The sequence below is a fragment of the Vulpes vulpes genome, chromosome 1 (genome assembly GCF_048418805.1).
Source record: "Vulpes vulpes isolate BD-2025 chromosome 1, VulVul3, whole genome shotgun sequence".
Classification (NCBI taxonomy): Eukaryota; Metazoa; Chordata; class Mammalia; order Carnivora; family Canidae; genus Vulpes; species Vulpes vulpes.
Genome location: NC_132780.1, coordinates 196795724 through 196813340, shown reverse-complemented (window position 1 = coordinate 196813340; position 17617 = coordinate 196795724). Strand labels below are relative to the sequence as shown.

At 45.7% G+C, this 17617-nt stretch overlaps 1 protein-coding gene across 3 annotated transcripts in view; it reads left to right on the top strand.

Annotated features, from left to right (window-relative positions):
* Positions 1 to 17617, top strand: part of FYN (FYN proto-oncogene, Src family tyrosine kinase) — a 211425-nt gene that overhangs the window by 151886 nt on the left and 41922 nt on the right. For all 3 annotated transcript variants that reach the window (XM_072739156.1, XM_072739137.1, XM_072739147.1), the window contains 4 exons: positions 1761 to 2018; positions 5550 to 5646; positions 13897 to 13995; positions 17016 to 17119. In XM_072739156.1, the coding sequence (XP_072595257.1) occupies positions 1772 to 2018; positions 5550 to 5646; positions 13897 to 13995; positions 17016 to 17119 (547 nt within the window). In that variant the 5' untranslated portion in view covers positions 1761 to 1771. The remainder of the gene's footprint in view (positions 1 to 1760; positions 2019 to 5549; positions 5647 to 13896; positions 13996 to 17015; positions 17120 to 17617) is intronic.

The window sequence follows — 17617 nt, the reverse complement described above, 5'->3', positions numbered from 1 at the left end:
TTGATCCTTGGGTTTCATATAGGCCACTTTTCAGAGTTTCGGAAGCCCTTTCCCATCCATTGCATGTTCAGCCTACCTCCATCAACCCGACAGGGTATTACAGTCCAAAGTACGATCATTTAACCAACTTAACCTTGTATTTCTGAATTCTCCTTATTTGTCACAAATAGCAATAGATTAAAAAATTCAGGATCAACCACTACTGTAAGTCACTGAGAGCAGGGTTGGTCTTGATGCAGAAAAAAAGAGTGAAAAACAAACATACTAGGCTAGAGAATCTTCACTCATTTGACTGCTGTTTGTTGAGCACTTGTGCATGCCAAGCACTAGCATTATAACTATGATAAAAGTGGACAGGGCCCTACTTTCCCGGAACCCACGGTCCACTGGGCAATGAGAGAAGTGGACAGACCATGTTTTAATATGGCACAATAGGTGGAAAATCAAGATGCTATGGGAGCACTTAGAAAGAGCATCACCCCAGCCTTGGAAGGAGGGTATGGGACCAGAGAAGGCTTCGTGGAGGAAGCAGTGTCTTACCTGGAACATGAAGGATATGTTGCACATCAGGAAAGAATGTTCGAGTCCAGGGAACATTGAACCTTTAAGGAACTGAGAAGTTTGCATGTTTGGATAGTAGAGTGTGAGACAGGGAAAGTGAGAAGTATAAAGGAAACAGCTAAGGTTGCTTCTCAGAATTGTGGCTCAAGCAAGTCAGTCATTGATGGTGGTGGCATTTCTAAGATGAGCATAGAAGTAAGTTTGGAGGAGGGTGGGGTGACAATGACCTGAGTTTTTAATCTACCACTAACTCTAGAACATGGGATTGATTTTTTTTTAAATATTTTTGAAAGATGTCAAAAGCTAATGGAAATTTGGAAAGTTAATTAGCAGCTTTAAATGATTTTGTTACTGTAGGCTATCATGACATCCTGCAAATATGGTCGGACCTCTTAGTTTCTTCTGCCTATTTTATTTTATTTTATTTTTTTAGAGGAGGGAAGAGGCAAAGGGAGAGGGAAAGAGAGAGAATCTTGAACAGAGTCCACGCCCAGCCCAGAACCCTATGTGGAACTGGATCTCACGACCCTGAGATCATGACCTGAGCCAAAGTCAAGAGTCAGACACTTAACCGACTGAGTCACCCAGGCGCTCCTAATTTTATTTTTCCATCCAGCAGCTGTTTCTTAATATTGATACTTATCACCATCTTACTGCTTAAAATCTACCAGGAATGTGCCTGAAGAATGGGTAGCCATGAAAAAAAAAGAAGTATGGTGAGCTGTTTAGAGGCTGTATTCCGGCTTTTCCAACATTCCTCCACGTTCTTCCTTAGATTTTTTTGTTGTTGCCATAATGGAGATTTTTATTCTAATATTGCATAGACTGACTTTCTAGAGCATACATTATTCTTTGAGATGACTAAAGAAAAGCATAATATGTAGTATTGGACTCTCTTTAAGCAGGTGTGTGATGTTAGAGGATTTTAAGGGGTGCAGGCCTCATCCAAGGCAATTGCTGCCTGGTAACCATACCCTGTGTGGTTCCCAACACCCAGAGCACATGGGGAACAAATGTGATTGTCAAGTTAAAGGCCATGAGATTGCTTCTAACCATCAACCTAAGCCACTGCTTTCCCTCATGTCCCTTTCAGGCCTGAAATAGCCAGGCGTGAGCCTGACAAATGATTCCTCTTTAATCCAGCAACCCAGCAACTGAGGAGCATCCAAGTTCACATGCCTCCTTTTTGTGTTCAACAGGAATTTAGATAATGGGCTGTGTGCAATGTAAGGATAAAGAAGCAACAAAACTGACAGAGGAGAGGGATGGCAGCCTGAACCAGAGCTCCGGGTACCGCTATGGCACAGACCCCACTCCTCAGCACTACCCCAGCTTCGGCGTGACCTCCATCCCAAACTACAACAACTTCCACGCGGCCGGAGGCCAAGGACTCACTGTCTTTGGGGGTGTGAACTCTTCATCTCATACTGGGACCTTGCGTACCAGGGGAGGAACGGGTAAGCATTAAGCCATTCTTAATTCTTTTGTCAATTGAACATTTGTGTTCCAGGCAGCTCCCTTTGACAAAGGATTTAACATTCAGTTTTTCATCAGTCCCCATCTATCCAAGGCAGATGAAGGGCTATTAAAAAAAAAACCCCACAGAGCTTGATGGACAAATGAAAATGCTATCTATAGAGGTACAGGGGGACCTCAGGTTGCTGCTCTGTGAGGATGCTGCATGGGTTGGGAGGTACAGCTTCTGCTAAGGTAGTCTAGGCCAGTCAGTGGTCTCAACCGTGGCTGGCAGACTCAACCGTGGCTGGCTAAGTAACAGCTTTTTTGGAATACTGAGTCCCATCCCAGATCTTTTGCATCAGAAGCTTTCAGGACTGGATCTGAGAATGTATGTTTTGAGTTCTCCAGATATCAGTGCACTTCCTCCCACCCCTCAGTTAAGAGCCACTTTGTGGGCGGGGGGAAGGGGGTAGCACCTCCTCCCTCATCTTCCACCTGGCACCTCCCTCATCTTCCACTGGCACCTCCCAGCCAGTGCAGACATTGGGTAGCATTAGTTTTTGGCCATTCATCTTCATTAATTCTGTTTCTGATCTTCCCATCATCTTCCATATGACTGAGTTTATCAACCCTCAAGTATATCATGTATCTCTTGTATTTTAAAATCAAATCTCATGTATCCTTAAGGGATCCTTCTCAGCTTTGGTTTTGTTTTGCTTTTTAAGTTTCCTTCTCTTTCCCACCACAAGGCTCTGTTTTACTGCCATGTACATTTGCTGACTTAGCTAATACTTCATAAAATATCTGGCATACATTCTCAGACATATGTTTTGCAAAATATTTGTAAGTTATCTCATGCATCCTTAGCCTTCCAAATCTTCTTCCCAGCATGTGAATCATGGTAACTAGATATTTGACATTATTTGTTCCATACTGTTTTGTTTATTAGAAAAGTTTAAAGAAATGTACATCAGCCAATTATGCTCTTGGCTCATCATGTCTTATATAAGAACCCACTGTGCCTTTTTACCTAGGGAGTTGGCCCTACTGAGGCATTAACAGGTTTGGTTGATTGTTGCCCTTACCCCCACCTCTGCCTACAATAAAGCAGCATAGTTATATCCAAGGTGCCTGATCCAGAGTTTTGGGCATTTTATCATTATATTGTAGTGGTTCCAACTTTCTCTTTAAAGTCAGCCTCACATGAGCAAGTGGATGTTAGTACACTCACCCATCCTTCCTACCTTCCTGGAATGGAGGGAGGAAGGGAGGAGGCATTTTGTGGAAGTCTGTCTCTGAGGATACAAGAGGGGGATAAAAAAAGAGCCAAAAATGCACCAGCACACACTTCTGTGCCTGCTGAGTTCTTTGCCAACCAGACTGAATTCTGCTGACACAGACATCGACCTTGTTCATTCATTCATTCATGAATGCTGGATATGAATCCCTGTGTCTGCAGGTGTCATTCATAAAGTCACTAGAAAGGGCTACTCGCCTTGAACATGGGAGTCTATACTGTAGTTAGGGACAATCTTAGTATGAGGCTGCCTGGTCCCTTTTAAGATTTGGAAGTTAAAACATAGTACTCCCAAATGTTGGCAGACTCTTCGGCCTTGTATTATTTGGCTTTGTTGTGTGTGCATGTGTGTCTCTCCGCCACTGCTTTTAGTGCTTTAAGGCCAAGAACAGTGCCTGTGTGCCCCTGTGACCTCCTTTGACTCTCCCCTCCATCCTTAGAAGATTAAAAACCCCAGTAAGAACTTGCCAGCTGATGCAGGGGAGATAGTGGGAGATTGGAAGTATCCGTCCTCATGTGCCTTGTCTTCCTCACGGTGGAGCTAGGGTTTGTTTTTAAATTATGTAACAAAAGGAATCTGTTAATAGAGTGTTCAGTGAGAACAGACATGATCTTATAGGCTCCCACTTCTTTGTTTTAAGCCAGTCTCTTTTTCAGGCTTTCAAAGAAATTTAAAGTTGCCAAATGAGCCCTGCTGCTTTGCATGGTCAGACCTTCTGGGTGCCAGGTCTCCTATAGGAAGCCCCATTTGGGATGGGGTAGAAAAACAAGCCCCAGCTCCTTCTCTGGTTTTTGAATAGTCCCAAAGGCACATCTGCTCCCTCGGAACTACCAACATGGCAAAATGACAGCCTGGAAAAGAGGGGAATCCATGTTGTGCGTTCTTTAGGCCACATCAGGGACTGTGAAATGTGTGGAGATCCAAATGAGGAGCCAGAGAGCCGAGAAATGCAATGTACTCATTAACAATTGCTGCATAACGTACCGCAAACTCAGCAGCTTTAAAACAATACATATTTATGATCTCACAGTTCCTGTGGGTCAGAAATCCAGGAATAACTTAACTAGATCCCCTTTTTCAGAACTTCTCACCGGCTGCAATCAAGGTGTGTTGGCTGGGCCATAGTCACCTCACAGTCCAACTGAGAAAGATCTGTTGCCAAGCTCGTGTGGTGCTGGCAGGACTCAGTTCCTCGTTGGCTCTCAGCCAGAGGCCACCCTCCGCTCTTTGTCATGTGTGCCTTTCCAACATGGCAGTTTGCTTCATCAAAGTGTTTAAGCCAAAAGTGGCAATACAGAGAGTCTACTGGGAAGATAGAAGTCACAGTCTTTTGGAGCCTAATCACTCATGGGACGTCCCATCACCTTTGCCATGTCCTATTGGTTAGAAGCAAGTCACTAGGTTTGCCCACACTCCAGGGAAGGGAATAACACAAGAGCATGAATACCAGGAGGTTGGAGTCCTTGAGGACTATCTTAGAACTCTGCCTACTGTATGAAGGAGGTCCTAGGCTGCATGGGATGCTGGAGATTTGTCATTGTTGACAGCAGACTTGTGCAAAGCAGGAGGGGCCTCTGTGGGGAGCCCCTCAGATAAGAAGACATAGAGTGGGTATGAGGAGGAATAAGTGCAAATCAATGCAAGGATAGGCAAATTTATGATAGGAGAGAGGGAGTCCCCAGAGCAACTGCAGATGCCAAGAGCAAGACATCGTCTAATTGGGGTGAACTTAATGGAGTAGGTCTTCTCAGTCCCAGGCTGCAGAAGGAGTTTCCTGTTACTTTCTACATTACTGTCAGGTCACGGGAAGAAGTGCTCTGTTTTACCCTGGACTAACGTGGGCTCCTGAGAGGAGGAGAATTTGTGTCAGATAAAAGATGTCTTTAATTGCTGCAGACCTCTGCAGATCTGAGCGGTAACACTGCTGCTGCCCCTTGGCTGTGGACATGATGTTAATGCCCATCTCTTCCCGAGGACTCATTCAGAGGTGCACAGAGAAGTGCACCTCCAGCTCTAGGTTTTAGTCGGGTCAAATAATGCTTCCCCTACAAAGACCCAGGCAGAAATTCCACCCTGCAACTCTGCTATCACACATTAATCACATCACCGCACCGTGTTATCAGTGCTGATTAGATGTAGTTTTTGAGAATGAGATTTGAGTGAAGATTTAATTTCTTGGAATGAATTTCCCCTTGAGTAATAATCTCTCCCCTTTTGATTTCGTTTTCTCAGGAGTGACCCTGTTTGTAGCCCTTTATGATTATGAAGCACGGACAGAAGATGACCTGAGTTTTCACAAAGGAGAGAAATTCCAAATACTGAACAGCTCGTAAGTTCGGAGAGGGAAATGGGGGGAAGTATGTTCAGATTGGGAAAGAATACTTGTGTTACCAGTCTGTGTCTTTTTAGTATCTGAAATGCTAAAGGAACACCTGCTAACCTCATTAATGAGTAGATACTGAACTTACGAAGAATTGATGAATCAGTGCAGTATTATGGTGTCCAAGGAGCTTTTTGGAGGACACCATAAAGTAGCAGAGTTGATAGTTTTGATTCAAAGGTTGGAAAAATTCCCGTACCGCCCCCTGCAGATCTGCATTTTCAGATAATTGGCACAAAGCTTGGCTACCCACATTACCCTCTCTCTCTCTGCCTAGAGATTTTTTTGTTTTGTTTTTGTTTTTGTTTTTTGCATTTCACAAGTTGCACTAGCTGAGCCCTCACTTAGAGCTGGTAACAAGTACCTTCTGTTTTCAAAACTGTTAAATATTCCGATTGGTGAAGCCTGTGGAGGCGTTTCCCCATAGTGAAAATTTGCGAGTGACTGAAATCTTTGTGAGATGGAAGGAGAAGTGACTTCGCCCACTTGTGTATGACTACAATGTGTGCATTTTAGACGTGACCAGTAGGAACAACAGTTACACAGGCATTGGGGAAATTTCAAGGGTAAGAATCACTCAGTTTTCACTCACTACATTTAATTCCTCCATTAAGATGAGTATATATAGGGATCCCTGGGTAGCTCAGTGGTTTAGCGCCTGCCTTCAGCCCACGGCGTGATCCTGGAGACCCAGGATCGAGTCCCACATCGGGCTCCCTGCATAGAGCCTGCTTCTCCCTCTGCCTATGTCTCTGCCTCTCTCTCTCTCTCTCTCTCTCTCTCTCTCTGTCTGTCTCTCATGAAAAAATAAATAAAATCTTTAAAAAAAAAAAAAAGAGTAAATATAGGTATATATGGCATCACATATAGAGAAACAGATTTCCCTTAGTTTTTAAATATTGCCCCTATTAGGTTAAGGCAGTGTGCCTGCCCGAAAACTTCAGGCTTCAAAGAAAATGGTGGTGGGGGCACCTGGCTGGCTCAGTCAGTAGAGCATGCAACTCTTGATCTTGAAGTCATGAGTCCAAGCCCCACATTGAGGGTAGGATTTACTTAAAACACGCACGCATGCACACACGCACACAAAGGGCTCCTGGTGGTTCAGTCATTTACACTTTGGACTCTTGATTTCAGCTCAGGTCACAATCTCATGGTTGTGAGATCAAGCCCCAACATAGAGCCCACTTAAGAGTCTCTCTCTACTTCTCCCTCTGCCCTCCCCCAATAGAAAAAAAAAAGGAAAATGATGATGTCCATCAGCAACTGAGGCCTCCTCCCCATTCCTCAAGTTTTCCTTGTGAGCACTTCCCAGTGACCTGGGAGGAATGCCGCACCAAGGCTGAAGGCTCGCCAGGAAGTGTTCCTGTGCCACCAGATCCAATTGCTCCCTACTCCATTCCCTGAGCAAACTGTAATGGCAGAAGGACCAGTCAAAGCCCGGCTCTTCAGCTTTGCTGAGAGCTCCAGGGAGAAGAGAGGGGAGCAAGAGGAGGGAGAGGCACCCCAGGGCATCCCTGTCCTAGGAAAGAGACATAGGGAGCTCCTTTGTCATAGGGAGCTCCATCAAGCCTGAAAACTGCCTCCTTGGGAAGCCCCATCCTTCCTTCCCTGGGATGCCCCCAACACTCAGAATACACCGCCTTTCGAGGACAAGAGCTAGATTCCCCCCAGAAGAGACTAGTGACTCTACTGGACCTCAGAAAGCAGTGTCTACATAGGAGCCACCAGGTTGTTGGGATTATTTTTAATTGGTATTATTGTTGTCATTAATGGATGTGGTTGGGTTTTTTTTGCTATTTAAATACATACAGAAAACTGGACATATCAGAAGTGTGCGTGGTGGTCATGCAACAATGTGAATGTGCTTAGTGCTATCCAACTTCACACTTAAGAATGGTTGAGATGGGAAATTTTGCTGTGCATATTTTACCACAATGTTTTAAAAGTGTAGTTTGCTGTATTTGCACAAACTGAACATGCCTGTGCAACCAGCACCGAGAGCCAGAAGAACATTACCTGCCCTCTACAAGCTCCCTTATAGCCACAGAGATTTAAAAAAAAAAACAAAAACAAAAAAATAGCAAACAGCTACCATTGATTGAAGGCTCCTATCACCGACCATGTACAAGTTGCAAATGTTCGCATTTATTCTTCAATGGCAGTTGTCTGAGATGCGCCTCGGAGTCATCGTTTGACATATGAGGGGCCAGAGGCTCAAGTTAAGGAGCTTCCCAGGTGCACAGAGGAGCCGAGGGTGGGGTGTGGGGATGGCATCCTGAGGACCACGTCAGGTTTAGTCTTAGAAGGGCCCAGAGGACCACCCCCCACCCCAGAAGGGACTGAACCTTTCAAGATACATGAAAGTTTGGAAGGTTGGCGGGGAAGAGGGGAATTTGGCTTTGATCTCTTCTGATCTGTGATTCCTTATTGTTAGTTTGATTCTCAGATGAATGCTTCTCCTTAGAGTCTACTTACTTTGAAATTCCAAAATACCCTCCACTTCCCCTCCCCATCCTGTGTAATATTCTCTCAGTCCCGAAGTTGGTTGGAACTTTTAACCAACTTCCGAAAGGTAAGAACTGAGAAGCGGTAGGAAGTACCACGCAGCTGTTGTTCTGCGGGTTTTGTCCACTCTGCCGGGGTATCTACACATCGGATCACAGGCCACTTGGAAAGCCAGTCCTCGCCAAGGTCAAACTGGTGACTTCTTCCTTCGTTCATCTGGATAGGATATACAGTGGCATTTAATTGAAATTTTGGAGAAACAGTCCAGGAGGATCCAGTCTATCTCAGACTGTATTTTAGGATTTGCATGCATGGCCTTTAGTGTTTACAGACTTCCAGCCTCGGGCCCGCTTCTCTTAGAAGAAAATATTGCAAAGGTTTTGTTTTTTTTCACCCTTAATGTTCTTCCTTCTTGCCAGTGGAATTCCTCATCCTACATGCCATTTAAATGCCCTTTTTCAAGGTTGTCGGGGGGAAAAAAATAAGATTTTTACAACAAATACAGTATCTTGAAGTAAAGGGTAATGACGGGGAAGAGGAAATTGTGAAGGACAAACCAAGCAGTAATTGGGAACCAGATGGCACGGGGGCTCCTTCCCCCTCCCCCAGCCTCTCCCAGCCCCCCCCCTCCGCTGGCGGGGAGGGGGATGGCCCTCTGTTCTCTCCTCCAAGGGAGTGTACCCTCCCACCCCTTACCCTGTCAGGAGGCAGAAATGGGAGGCGGCAGGGCTGGCCTTTGTGTTCTCAAGGGCAGCAGGAAGCATGTGGTACCCGTGTGTGCCATGGGCCCAGAGCCAGTGACACCACGGCCCCACATGGGGTAAGGGTTCTTCCCCGACCTATTATAAGTGCTCAGTGCAGTATATTTGGACATTATTAAATTTGAACCCATTTAGCAAACTATTTAAATTCATCTTATTTTATTCCCTATTTTCACATTTCATGACTAGTGATTTACCACCTAAAACCAGTGACTCTTTAAAATATAATACAGGGACGCCTGGTTGGGTCAGAGGTTGAGCATCTGCCTTCGGCTCAGGGCATGATCCTGGAGTTCTGGGATCGAGTCCCCATTGGGTTCCCTGCAGGGAACCTGCTTCTCCCTCTGCCTGTGTCTCTGCCTCTCTCTCTCTGGGTCTGTATGTCTCTCATGAATGAATGAGTGAATGAATGAATGAATAAATAAATAAATAAATAAATAAATAAATAAATAAATAAAAAATACAATATACATGTTGCACAGAGTGGAATAGTGCCTAGGGTACTGACTCCTTGCAAAGTTCTTTTCATCTTGATAAGGAGAAATCCTGGTTTACAGTCCCCTCCAAGCACGCAATAAAATTGTTACGGATACTCTGACAGTAAGATGACAGTAACCAAATTTGAAAATAATATAGCATTTATAATAAAAAATGCTCCACAGCTCAACAGATCAGACCAACTTCTGTTTGCAAACACCACTTCCGGCTGCATCAGGGCCCTAGGCTCCTGGGGCCAACAAACTTTATGAGCAAACTGGGGGACTGAAAACAGGCTCTCTTAATAAGTCTTTAAATCAGAGGACGAGGGGAAGCTGCTATAAAAACTTAAAAGTCATTCTAAACCAGAGCCTTAAATCACATATTTTAATCAAAGCAAGATAACAGTTAAAGAAAAATCTCACCAACTCTAAATTCTTGAAATAATCTGAACTGTAAGAACAGGTGTTTTTTTTTTTTAAGTGCAGTTTTAAAAACGTTCATTACAATAATTCAAGAAGTAGAAAGTACCATAGTCCAGATTCTGTTTTCCTGAATCAAGGTGAATGATTTATAAAAAGTATCATTTATCTATGGGTGAGTTGGCCTCTAATGTATTAAAAAGAGGATTTATTCATTTGCTCAAAGGTTTGGGGTTTTGTTTTTTTTTGGGGGGGGTTGCTTTTATTTATTTATTTACTTACTTACTTATTTACTTATTTATTTTTAATATTTCAAGTCTACCAGCCTTTCTGGGCACAACCTGTGAGGCTTACTATATAATACATTGTTGCCTTGTCACTTTATATCTCTTTTGATGGAAAAAGTGACCCTAGATGGCCTCAAAAAATAAAAAGAATTTTATCTTTCTCATAAGTAACTGAAAACCCTTGTGAGATTAATGGAGTCACTTAAGAGAAAAATCATGAATTCCTGATACATGACTTTAGGATGAGCTGATAGTTGGATTCTAATCTGTGCTAAACTATCTAGGTGCCAACACCAAAATGAGACATGAATGCTGGGTTTGAAATGGGAAATTATAGTTGACCCTCGAACAATGGGGGAGGGCTAGGGACGCCAGCTCCCGCCACTCTCCACATGCTGTCAAAAAACTGCATCTAACCTAACACCCCCAAAAACTTAACTTATACTCTTCTAGTACTGACTGGAAGCCTTACTAATAACAGGTAAGGACTGTTAACAGTCCGTTAACATACATTTTCTATGTTATCTGTATTATATACAATGTTCTTAAGAATAAAATGAGAGTAAAGGAAATGTTATTAAGAAAATCCTAAGAAGAGAGCACGTTTACTGGTTTTATTGGAAAAGATCTGCATGCAGGAGGACCTGTGTAGTTCAAACCCATGTGGTTCAAGGGTCGACCTTACTTTTTTTTTTTTAAGATTTATTTATTTATTCATGAGAGAGAGGCAGAGACACAGGCAGAGGGAGAAGCAGGCTCCATGCAGGGAGCCCGACGTGGGACTCGATCCCGGATCCTGGGATCATGACCTGAGCCAATGGCAGGCGCCCAACTGCTGAGCCACCCAGGCGTCCCAAGGGTCGACCTTACTTGATTAATCCCAGATCATCTGAATCAGACTTGGGCTTGTCCCTGCCCCAAAAAATGTATTGGCTTCCTGCCTCAGATGACATTTCCATGTTCCCCAACTCTGATATTAGACTTTCTTCCTCTTCATTTAAGTCGATTAGAACTCACTTGATGAAGGTTGCAATAAAAGATAAGCTTCTGCTGAAAGCTCTTGATTTTTTGCTATTCTGGAGCATTTCCTGGGTGTGGGGTTTGGGAGGTAGAGTAAGGGCGAGAGAAAGGAGAGGGTGGAGAGGTGGTGGGTATTGTTATTCTTTTTAATGATGAAATGTCTCCATCTAGTGGAATTTCGGAGCAGTAAACATGTCACCATTTTAAAGCCTCCAAAACTGTTTCTTAGCATGTGTCCCAAAGGAAAAAAAAAACAACTTCCACATGTGTTCCTAGGTGATGTACTGAACAAGGGCACGTATTTCTTTTGGAGGACACAGAAATAAACCAATACAAACTGTTCAAACATGAACCAGTTTGAATTTCGTGATGTGAGCCCCAAAAGGCAGAGGAATGCAATAGGGGAACAGCATGGAGTAGACTTCACAGACATGATCAGTGAAGACGCAGCTCTTCGGTCGGGTGTGGGTCCACAGGTGTTCATACGCACACATATCCTTTGGTACGTACCAGTCATTTCATAAGACAGATCTGGACGTAAACTAAATTTAAGATTGATTAACAAAGGGCTTCCTAGGTGTGAGAAGTTATCTCCCTGTTTTGGTGGATGTATCTGTTTAAATTTGTTAAACAGGGTCAAAAAGGGAAAGACCGAAAAGTGAATTAAAACGTAAGCTTTTAGGGCACCTGGGTAGCACAGTAGGTTAAGCGTCTGACTTTTGGTTTCGGCTCAGGTCATGTGACCTCGGAGTCTTGTATCTCAGAGTCTGCTTCAGATTTGCTCTCTCCTTCCCCCTCTGCCTCTCCCCTCTTAAAATAAATAAGTTAATTAAAAAACTAACAACCAGGGGATCCCTGGGTGGCTCAGTGGTTTGGCGCCTGCCTTTGGCCCAGGGTGCGATCCTGGAGACCCGGGATCGAGTCCTGCGTCGGGCTCCCAGCATGGAGCCTGCTTCTCCCTCTGCCTGTGCCTCTGCCTCTCTCTCCCTATGTCTGTCATGAATAAATAAATAAAATCTTTAAAAACATACAAACAAACAACCAGACATGAGAGTCTTTAAAAGCCTTCCCAGCACCCCATTTTCTCATGAGCTGTTCTGTGCCACCGGTGCCACCGAGCACTCCCCCCAAAACCACACCCAGAATACGTGTGGGCTTGTCATCATTTGTCTGTTGCTTTATTAAATTCTATCTAGAGTCGCTGCTCATCAGCCACGTCACGCAGAATCAGTCTGCAGAACGGGGCTCTGGAGTAAGGCTTCCGATCCTACAGAGGCTGGTCATTCTCTGCCCAATGCTGTCAGTCTGAGGGAGATCTTGACCAGGGCCAGAAGCCAACACACTTTCTTCCCTGGCTGAGGGTTTTGACACAGAGTCCAGCCACAAAATGATTTAAAAAAAAAAAAAAGGCTAAAGATTTCTCTTGCTGCCTCCATGGACCAAAAAAGGAAGGCGAGACGGCGCCGGGCCCCTGCTGGAGAGCAGTCGGGCAGGCCCGGGGTGCTGAAGGGCGCTGGCCTCCCCGGGCGGGTGCAGGTTCTGTGGGTGTCGCACTGGCAGGGCCGCAGCCCCGCGTCGCTGTGTGGAGGGGGCACACGCCCCGCCCGCGCTCTCCGTCACACATCCGTGCCCCTGAGCCTAAACACGTGACCTCTCACCGCCAACCTGAGCCGACGGGTGCTACAGGCCTGCAGCGCGGCCTCTGCCCCCCACCCGCAGGCTGAGACAGGCCGCCTCCTGGAACGCGGGTGTCCCGCGGTGCTGAGACTCCGCCTCCGGCCTGGCCACTGTCTGTTCTCCCCGTGCGCCCGCACGCACGCAGCTCCCCACCCTGCCCCTCCGGCCCAGCAGACTCAGGTCAGCGCCGTCGGCGGCCGAGGCACGAACCGCAGGCTGCACACTTCTGAGCACGGCCCAGCTGTACTGTGCTTGTAAGGATTCGACCCACTGTCTAGACGGCAAGCACGGCAGGCCCGGGGTGAGCTCTCATCCGGTCCCGGGCCTCCTAACAGGCTTCCCCTCTCAGACCGTCTGCAGCTGCCCTGTTCTCTTCTTTTCTCATACGTCCGTTCCGTGGCGAGCAAAACAGCACTAGAGCCAGCGACCGGCGTGCATCTCCCCAGCAGTACCAGAGGATGCGGTTGCCGCAGGATGTGAGACCGCGTCGGGACTGTGAGCTAAATTAGCAGAGTCCGGGCATGCTCTGCCTTTCCTCCAGCTTTGCTGAGATGTCACTGACACACAACACTGTGTACCTTGCGATGGGTCCTGTACGGTGTGACGGGTTGTGCGGTGTGGACAGTGTGGCTGGTTGACCCGTGCACGTGTCGTGGACGTCTACCACGATAACACATCCCGCACCTCCCATAACTACCAGTTGGTTCCTCGTTACAGGGTTTTTCTAACGTAGCCTGAGGCCGAGTACCCTTCCCCTCTGTCCAAGCTGGGGACCCTTACCGAGCACAATGCCCGTCCACCCCCAGGAGAACCCCCTCGTGGCCAGGGTCCTACATTCCTAATTTGCAAGTAAAATAAGAGATGAGAGACAAGCCCTGGATTCGAGTCACAGCTGACGTTGATGGTAGCCGTGTGACCCTCGCAGAGGGCTGTGTTGGACTTTGCAGAAATCAGCCAATGAGATGACTGGGAGATAGTCTTGGATACCCTAACGGCGTTGACATTAAAATGGTCTGCACACTCACTTCCTTTTCTCCTTGTTCTCTGCAGGGAAGGAGATTGGTGGGAAGCCCGCTCCTTGACAACCGGAGAGACTGGTTACATTCCCAGCAATTACGTGGCTCCAGTCGACTCAATCCAGGCAGAAGAGTATGTTTTGTTTTTGTTGTTTTCACTCAACTATTTGCTTTTAAAACTTAGCTGTCACAGTGAAATGCCATTAACTTTGTGCAGGTTGCAGGGAGAAGAAGTTCTCTAGAGCGACTTCAGGGTTGAGAGAGTATGGTGATGCCATGGTTTCCCAGGCGTTGTGCTGCGGCCTGTGCCCTGTCTGTGGGGTACTTGTACTATTATTGACGTAATATCTTTTTTCACATGTGCCTGCTTCTTGAAAGCATACTCATTTTGAAAGGGAGCATTACTTCCCAAGTCTATTGAAAACCCAATAGTATTTGCCACAGATACAAAGTAATCGGGAAAATGTGATGCAATTCTGGCCAGAGCATATATTATTACTGCAAACCCAAGGCTCTAAGCCTATAATATAGTCCAATGGAAAAAAAAAGAGAGAGAGAGAGAGAGGAAGGGAGAAAGAATGGGAGTGGGGAGGGAAAGAGAAAGGCAAGGGGGACAGGGAAGGGGGTGATGAAGGAGGCAAACAATGATCAAAGATCAGATTGAGTTCTTTCTTAGAGTAATGGGAAATATTAAGGGGGTACTGAAGACATACCTTCCGTGCCCCAGGTACAAATATCTCACCTATGGCGTGTTCCACAGCTTGGGGAATCCTCTGAGCATGCATTTATTTTTTTTAAAAAAAGATTTGTTTATTTATTTATGATAGAGAGAGAGAGAGAGAGAGGCAGAGACAAAGGAGGAGGGAGAAGCAGGCTCCATGCCAGGAGCCTGACGTGGGACTCAATCCCGGGTCTCCAGGATCACGCCCTGGGCCAAAGGCAGGCGCCAAACCGCTGAGCCACCCAGGGATCCCCTGATGATGCATTTCAAATGCTCCTCTCCTTTGAGTTGCCATCTTGGTTGGTTTCTGTGATGGTAAATCGTGACTCGCAGTTAACTGTCAGACCAAGGACTTCACTGGTACCGGTTTGGGAAGATGGTTGGCAGGCTGAGGGCATTCTAGAGGGGACCACCATCGTTCCTTCTCCTGGCCTGTGCAGAGTCACGGTCGCTTCCAAAAGGGAGAACTAATGAGAGTGGCTCGTGTGGCAACCCTCATTTCTGAACTGAGGGAAAGAAAACTGGCCCATGACTCCCAGATCCGGGGACCTGTCCTCCTCCCTGACACCCTGGACATCTGCCTCTTCTGGTGGCCTTGCCTGACCAGTAAGGGGGGCAAGGAGAGTCAGCCACGAAGCCCTCCATCCTTTGGCTCTAATATGGCATTTTGCCCTGGATTTGTTTAAGCAGGACGGGGAGGATTGGACGGCGCACCCCAACCAAATTCCCAACGGGATCACTGTCTTGCCTTTAATTCCTTTATATTTGCTCTAAGGAGATCGGTTTTGTTTTCCACTCTCAAATACTCAGTGGTTCTGCACTCTTTTTTTTCTCCTAGGGAGTGTGTTTTATCATCAGAGAATAAAGGAATTTGTGTTGAATTTTTATTTTGGGGGGCAGATTTGCCAACATCTGTGCGTTCTTTCAGAATAAAAGGTACCACTAAAAGGTGGCATTACTTTGATTTAACTGAGAACCTACCGACTATATATTTAAGCTATATTTGTAATGGTCAGTTTTTAAAATACGTCGTTCTTAAAGAATAAATTAGCATCTTAAGAAGATAACGCCTATGGCTTTACATAGGCAATTAATTACCATTATCTTAAAATGCTATTGTCTTGGTTCAGCCCATTGTTCCAACTGTTCTCTTTTCACCACCATTTGCATTTATACTGCGTTTTCATCCGGCAACCGATGCAAACCCAGAAAGTCATTTCTCGTAAATAATTGTTGTGATTCTCTTTATACCGTCTAGCGCTAAGTTAGGATTGTTGCACAGTCTGGTGCCTTTAAAAGTCACCGAGGAGCTCGCTTGGAGTGTGTCTTTTCTTATCTTCAGCGAGGCTCCTTCATTCACAAAAGAATTTGACAGTGAACACATAATAGCTATGTTCAAGTATAGTGAATTAAAATTTCATTTTAGAAACTGGATCCTCTCACAGTTGAATATTCTAAAATTGTGTCTATGCACAGATTCCGACGGGGTTCTCCTGAATTCTGTCGTGGATTCCCACGGCACCTGCTGCTGCTCCCTCAGCAGCTAGTTGCGGAAACGTTAGCTGATTGCCAAGCCATGGTTAGGGCTAGAGAGCGGAAGGGAAGATAAAAGATAAACAGCAGAGATTGTGAGGTGACTTGACGCGACGCCTTCTCACACGGCACCAGGGTGTTGTCACGGGGAGGATAGGAAACGGCTGCAACAGCCAGTCGTTTGTGAGGCCGTGCTCGTTGACTGCCTAGTGACCTGTCCCTGCAGCTGAGCCAGAGCACACATGCGCAGATCCCCACCCATCTGCTGGGCAGATCTTCCATTTACATGAGTCCTCACACCTGCTGGCCAGGAAGAGCATGAAAGCAAGCATCTGAAGGCAGCAGTCATCTCAAATTAGGGGTAGTCTTGACAGCTTTTTTTTTTTTTTTTTTTTCAAAATCACTGTAGGTACGAAGTTACTGAAAATATCACGTCTCTGTTCTTTATCCATCCTGACTTTTTTTTTTCAATGCTTGATTAATGATCTTTACTTAGACCAAGGCTGCGTTTCGTTATTTCCCAGGTGTTGTAATTATGCTCAGAAATCCAGGGTCTTATAGACATGCACGGAAAGGGTCTCCTGCACTTGCCATTTCAAAACAAGGTTTTAGATTTCTCTTCTTGTGAATGCAGGTGGCAGTGTTAACACAAACCAGTTCTTGTCACCTCTGGAAGAGAAGGAAAATCGCCCACGATTCCAATCTGATTTATTTTCTTCAAAGACTGAAAAAGATGGATTAGGGATGGAATTGGGAGCAGACTGAAAGGGAACTAGATGAGGCTAGGAAAACGTGGGCGGGGAAAGGCTAGGGATGCGATCGGAGGTGAGGAGGATCACTGCTGCAGTTTTGTAAATGATCCCTTACAAAATGTTTCCTTCCCTTGATCTCATTTAAAGGTGGTACTTTGGAAAACTTGGCCGAAAAGATGCTGAGCGACAGCTTTTGTCCTTTGGAAACCCGAGAGGTACCTTTCTTATCCGTGAAAGTGAAACCACCAAAGGTAAGATAAGGAGTTGAAGAACTTGGTTGTCATTCAAATCTGTGGATTAGTCAGAGCAGATGAAAAGGCTTCTCTCTAATGTACAAGGATTTTTAAATGGCACATATCCTCCCCGCCTTGTGAGCAGAGTCCTATTTTCAGTTTCCCCCCCACCCCCAGGCTCTAGAACCACAGACAGCTCCAAAAGGACCGTAGAGGCTCAGAATCAAGCCCTTTCTCCCGAAACAGGGGCTGGGCAGCTTCACTCCTGCAGACATGCAAGATGATAGAATTCACGGCAGTTCTTTAGAGTTACTGATTTCTACAGCTTGTAGTTCCTCAGGCACCAATCGTACAGGTTATTTTTGCATTCCTTTTGTTTTTTCAAATCTGAGGACTGCTCTTCCTCCAACCACTGGCCTTTCATTATTTAACCACCCACACATCAGAGCCCACAAAAGGGAGCTGGGCCAAGGGAAAGGAGGAGCAGTAGCCTTCTAGCTTGATCTACTAGCCATG